Genomic DNA, 6,443 nt, shown 5'->3' with positions numbered 1-6,443 from the left:
GTTGGCTCAATAAAATAGTACAATTCTACTATTTGAGTTTTTTTTTTACCGCACCCGGACCATATTCCTTTTATGAATAAATTTTCTGAATAATTGATAGCTTAAATTGATCTGTAAGCCTAACTGTAAACATTTTAAAATGTTTTGTGTTTGTTTCATTTAATTTTTTTTTTTTTACAAATTTAATAAACAAAAGAACCTGTATTGAATTAAATAATTGCATTATTAGATATAAGGCGAAATGATGGTAAAGGATCACTGTTTAATTATTTTGAAGGGTCTAAAATAATCAGACATCAAATAGTCTTTTTTTTTTTTAATAACTGTCATAATGAGCAAATAATGCTATTACAGGGGAGCGTAATGATCTAGGATCATAAAAGGATTCAAAATGTTTTACAATGGCAACGTAAGAAAAATTACCTGAATAAGTATGTGAAGTTGAGTTCTTGATGGCACTGGTAACTAAAAGAACTTCGGTGTAACCCTGGTAACAAGCTCGGCTGTGAACATCGTCAACAGCCTGCAGTGCAAGTCCACTATCTCCATTGAAGCTTGACATAATAGAAACATTTTTATAATTGAAAATTAAAAAAAAAAAAATGTAAATTTGAGCTATTAAATTGCTATGTAGAGCAGGTATATTAAAATTGTTTCAACTTTTGTTGTTGGGCTATCCGTAGCTCAGTTGGTTAGGCCTAGTCTTACAAATTTGAAATTGCTGGTGGAGCCGGTTTGAATCCGGCCTGGGGCGTATAACCGCAAATTTTGATCTATCCTTAGTTATGAGTTAAAGGAAAATAATAAAAAAATAAGTATAATCGCCAAAAGGGAAAAAAGACAAAACAATAAAGAATAAATTGCTCCTTAGGCGCCACGTTATTTTTTCCTTGGAAATAACAAAGACCCCGAAACAATATGCCCACAATATACCCTTATATAAATAATAATCAAATTATAACCACTGGCGAATACCTTTACATGTAGATAACAGAAAACCTAGGTGTGTTATCTTCCACCTGTTGAATTATCGAAATATTAAGTAAACATAACAAAAAAAACATAGGTAAAACTAACAAGTTGAAAGCAGTGTACATGCATAAGAATGAACAGAAGAACTATATGCACAAAAGTTTAATGATAAGAAGAAATATACGTACACAGAATGAAAAAGGAAAGAAAAGAATTCATATCAATTAATAAAACAATGAGAACTTATAGGTTGACTTAACTTCAACTTAAATGATTAACCTTATCAACTATTATTTACATTACAGCACAAAGGAATATAAAAGTGATATTAAAATAAAATTTAGTTCGAACCCCACGTAGTCTTTAGGTGTACTCCTGGCAGAACACAAGGTTGTTCGATATTTCCTTTCCTGTCACCGTATCACCAGAATTATAGAGATATAATCTCTAACGATGTAATGCCACAACTCTCCTATCCAGGACGTGCTGAAGATTCCCCTTCACAAAACCAAAGCCCACTCGTCTAAACATATCGCTCGTGTTTTTGTTTTTCCCCATAATCCCTTTTGTCCACGCAGATATCGCCAGTGTTTTTATCTTACCATGGCAATTGTAACAGGCGTTGACTTTTTTCATTGAGTGGCAGTCTCACAAAATGAAAAAATTCACTACCTCCCTCCAACCATGGTTAGGGAGTATAGGACTCCAATGGGAGTCTTGGCTGAAAAAAAACTTTTGTTGTTTCTCTACCACAATTATAGAACAAACTAATCCAGGAAAAAATAGAGGAGGAGAATAATTATCTAAAACCATCTTGTTAATTACAATATTTACACTAACTAGATTAGAGAGGTTATTAAATACTGTGTTGCCACAGTTTCTCCCCCATTTATTTTAAGACTACATAAATTTTTGGACACCTTACATACTACACACTTCACCCAATCACTGACTTCTACCCCTTATCCTTCATTTCATCACAAAGTCCTTGTAGCGAGTAGGTGGCTGACGTACTCGTTGAGGGAGACTTCTTGGTTGAGGGTGTTGTTCTGGTTCAGGTAAATCAATAGCTTCCATGTCTGGATCAGGTTCTGACGGGATTATCGCATCTGTACTCTTAGACTCTCGAGCTGGACTTCTTGGAGTACCCTTGAACCTTGGAGCTAGACTCCTTGGAATGTCAAATGACTGGCATGGATCAAATGTCACTTGCGTTTTAGGTTTGGGAACCACTGTAGGTCTCAGCTGATAGATGTGTCTTTTAATAGATCTTCCTCAATCCAGCAAAACTTGGTAATGACGAGTGCCCAATTTTCTTTGTATTTCTCCAGATTGCCATACTTGTCTATTGTGTATATACAATCGAACGGGTTCTCTCTCCCACTTCGAAAGACCTGCAGGAATTTGAAGAGATCTTTAAAGTCTGTGGCATGTATGGGGAAATTGTATCTAAACGGATTCTCATCTGGCAATGAAGATACATTTCGGCTAGAGATTATCTGCAGGCAAGAGGTGTTGCTCTGTATCAGAAAAGAATTTTCTGTATCTTTTCTTCAAAGAGACAAGTCTCACTTGCAGCCGACTTAAGTCTGTTTTTTACAGTTTGAACGTTAAGTTCAATCAATGAAATTTTTGAAGATCCCATTCTCGTTGCCAACTAAAATGATCTTGTTAATTACAATATTTACACTAACTGGATTATGGAGGTTATAAGGTAAATAGTGTTGCCAGATTATCAATGAAATATTTATATCATAAAAAGAAGAGGAGAATAATTATCAATGAAGCATTTACATCATAAATAGAAAAGGAGAATAATTATCAATGAAATATTTACATCATAAATCATTGAAAGTAAATCAAAACTGTTGTGCTAACTATCAATATTTGCATTGACTATTGAGTGTTGGTAACGGTAAAAGGAAGAAAACTATCTCTTTGCTTGAATAGACTGGAGGTGTGGATGCCTGGATTGCTGAGGTCCTGACAACCATCTGTCTACTGTCAGCGGTAACATTTTTGTAAGAAGACATCAAGAATCAACAGTCACCGAAGAAGGTAATATAATAGGTTAGTTTGTTCAACATAGGATACAACAGACTTGTAAAAGTAGCCATTAATTCACTTAGTGTATTACACACAGTGTAATTGCTTTCTGATTGTCTAGGGAACCCTCCCTGAGATAAAGTCAATAATATTAAATCATTTAAAATAAAATTCTTATATCTATCTATATGTGTGTATATATAATATATGTATATGCAGCTCATTAGTAAGGCAATGGATTACTAACTCCAAGGACATGGGTTCAAATCTGGTTGGGCAGATAATTGCTTTTTGTTTCAATGTAGCCGTGAGTCAGCCCTTCGGGGTCCACCCAGTTTCATAAAGTGAGTACCCTTAGTTGGGTAAAAATCTGGCGTTTAAGCATGATTCTGACCAAATCACCTCCTTGCACAACTGTTGGTCTACTAACAGTACTTCCTAACAAAGTAAGTGAACCCCTGACCCTTCAAGGATTGTAGTGGTACAGATTTAATTTTAATCTAATTAAATATAAATATTTATCAACACTACTTTTTTAGTAACATTACTTAAGGATTTATGATCACTAATATGTTGTTTAAAATGTCTTTTCCATGAAAATATTATCCAAACTAATACAAAAAAGCCAAAAACATTCAAGTAAAAATTAAACCACATAGAAAAGAAGTAACAAAAACCATTAGAACCAAAAATTGGTTTCTAGTCAATATTACCATGGATACAGACAAATAAAAAGTGAAAGTTATTTCAATTTAATACTCACATTGAATAATACAAGCTATGAAGAAGTTCTAGAAGAAATTTGGGGCTGACAGGAATTCTTGGAAGAACTCTTGGTACATCATTGCTGTATGAAATACGTTTACCAGGTTTGTTAAATCCCTGCGTTACAAGCCTGAAAATCACAAACACTAACGTAATATAAAACATCCAAAATATTTATAGTTCAGAAACACAATGAGGTGACACAGTTATCCATAAATAAAGTTATCAAAAATATTTATACACTGTCCAGCAACATAGTATGAAAAAATTAAAGAAAATTGAAGAATTTCAAAGCAGTATGAACGTTTATTTAGAAGTAAGTCTCAGATGGACGGATTTTTTACCCTCCTGTAGGTGACATTGGTTTATTCCATACATCCAAAAATTAATTACCTATACTCTATTTATTAATTTACTATATTCTATTTGTTATTGCTTATTTATTAAGTTAAATATATGTGATTTACTAATATACTGTTCCTTAACTATGTTATATATCTTTGTTTATACATTTCAAATATTTATGGATGTAACATATTTTTGCATAATCTGTTACTTTTAATATATTATCATAAATAATCTTTTGATTTGTTATTATTATAGATTTTTGAACAATATTTCTTGTTGTTTTTTGTATGCATCATTATGACTTCAATTTTCGCATTGAAAATTTTCAGTTATATCTATTTTGTGCAGGTAGTTATTGCAAAGTCCATGATTCGTCCTAAGTCTAATAAAAATTTGTATGATGTTAAATAAATCTTTCCTTATGGTTGCTTGAGAGAACCACGGCTTTCGAAGATGGACAAATTAATTAGAATAAAAACAATAAAATGAACCCATAATCCACTGCAATTTGGGAAATCAAGCAGGACCATCTTGAGATGACCTATGAATTAGGTGCCAAATCTATATTCTTTCTGAATATTTTAAACTGTTCTGTTATTTTGCTTCCTCACTACCATAGACAGGAACACTTATTGTTCATTTAGGAAGTGAAGAAATGTTTTGTCCTCAGAACTGAAAATTCTTAATTTCAAGTTAAACAACAAGAAACAAATAGGAATTTGAATCGGTCAGTGCGTAGTTACTGACCAGATATTATAGCCTTTCAAGGATTGTGTGGATTGGTATTCAATACACTAAATTTGATAATGTACAAGGGCTGTCCAGAAAGTAACAGACGTTTTGGCCTATCATGACAATAGGTGGGGGTAGAGCCACCATCTTGGTGTCCGAACATCTCAACTTTCAGTACGGATTCAGCTGTTGTAGTGTGAGGACTGTGTGTTTCTTACTTTGCTCTCTGTGAGTCATCAAAATATGCTTTGGAATAGAAAATCCTGCCACTTGTGAAGTGCGGTCTGTGATTTGGTTTTTTTTGGTTCGAAACAACAGACCAATTGAAATTTATCTTCAGCTTTGTGATGTTTACGGGCAGGGGATAATGAGTCAAAGCTGTCAGCAAGATAGATCATGGCTACTGTGTTTCAGGACTCTAAGGGAGTGCTTCTCGTTGATTTTCTGGAACGCGGAGCAACAATATACTCAGAAAGGTAATGTGAAACACTAAGAAAGTTAAATACAAAATAAGCGTCAAAGAAAACTTAGCACCTAGATGTTGTTTTTTCACGACAACGCACGTCCACACATGGTACCTGGGCACTCTTGGATCGGAGAGTTTGACCATCCACCATACAGCCTGGATTTGCTGCCGAGCGATTACCACCTCGTCCCAGCGATGAAAAAATAGCTTGGTAAACAATGCTTTGATACTGACACCAAACTTCATGCCAGTGTAAGCCAGTGGTTGAAATCGCAGGCAGCAGATTTCTAAAGAGAGGGTATTGAAAAACTTGTGCCGCGGATAAATGTCTCAGTTTGAATGGCGATAATATAGAAAAAAGGTACACTCTTAAACCTTTCAAATGTATATAATAAACTTTGAGTTTTTCAATTTGTGAATTGTTTATTTCAAAACGTCTTTTACTTTCTATACAGCCCTCTTATTCTCAAACATATTTTTCCTAACACACCTATATGTCAATAACGATTGATCCGATTCTCCTTAAAGTAGAGGATTAGTGTAAAAATGACTCATTATCACTTTTAACAAAGTCCATCCACAATTGCTTACGCATGCACAAACGTAAACTCAGCCTAATCGATTTCTTTGAGTTGTTAGCTTATATTCACATATGTTGGGATAGTCAGTTCTTTAGAACTTTCAAATCGTGTATAAAAGTTTCTTGTTAGATTGCCAACAGTCTCTCAGAAATGTATTAGCCAATAACAACAGTAGTTGGAATATAAAATCACCAAATTATATAGACAGAACATGAAACATAGCTGTTTTCTCGTTTATAATTAGTTCCGCTATTTATATTATTATTTTTTCAATTCTTTGATTTAAAAATTGTTTACTGTTTATTTTATGTTATATTTTTATTATGTTTATAAGGTATTTAATGTAGCTTCCTCACTATTCATCATAGAAACAAATTTTGTTCTCAGAATCCAAATTTTCCATTCACACTGTATGTTTTAGACATCAAGGAACAAATTTGGTACCGTACCTATCTGACAGGAAACACCAAATTTTCAGTTCTCTGCCTGGCACATGACTCATATTATGACTCAATATATATACATTTTTTTTT

General features: G+C 33.5%; 1 protein-coding gene across 1 annotated transcript in view; it reads right to left on the bottom strand.

Moving 5' to 3' along the window:
- Hyccin (PI4KA lipid kinase complex subunit hyccin) overlaps nt 1–6,443 on the bottom strand; it is a 34,146-nt gene that overhangs the window by 16,190 nt on the left and 11,513 nt on the right. Inside the window, exons 5-6 of the mRNA XM_024363465.2 lie at nt 3,782–3,913; nt 424–554 (exon numbers count right to left, since the gene is read on the bottom strand). Coding sequence (XP_024219233.1) covers nt 424–554; nt 3,782–3,913 — 263 coding nt within the window. The remainder of the gene's footprint in view (nt 1–423; nt 555–3,781; nt 3,914–6,443) is intronic.

This window comes from Halyomorpha halys, unplaced genomic scaffold (assembly GCF_000696795.3).
Source record: "Halyomorpha halys isolate HHAL.00 unplaced genomic scaffold, Hhal_1.1 Scaffold504.1, whole genome shotgun sequence".
NCBI lineage: Eukaryota > Metazoa > Arthropoda > Insecta > Hemiptera > Pentatomidae > Halyomorpha > Halyomorpha halys.
This window is presented reverse-complemented; position numbering and strand designations above follow the sequence as displayed.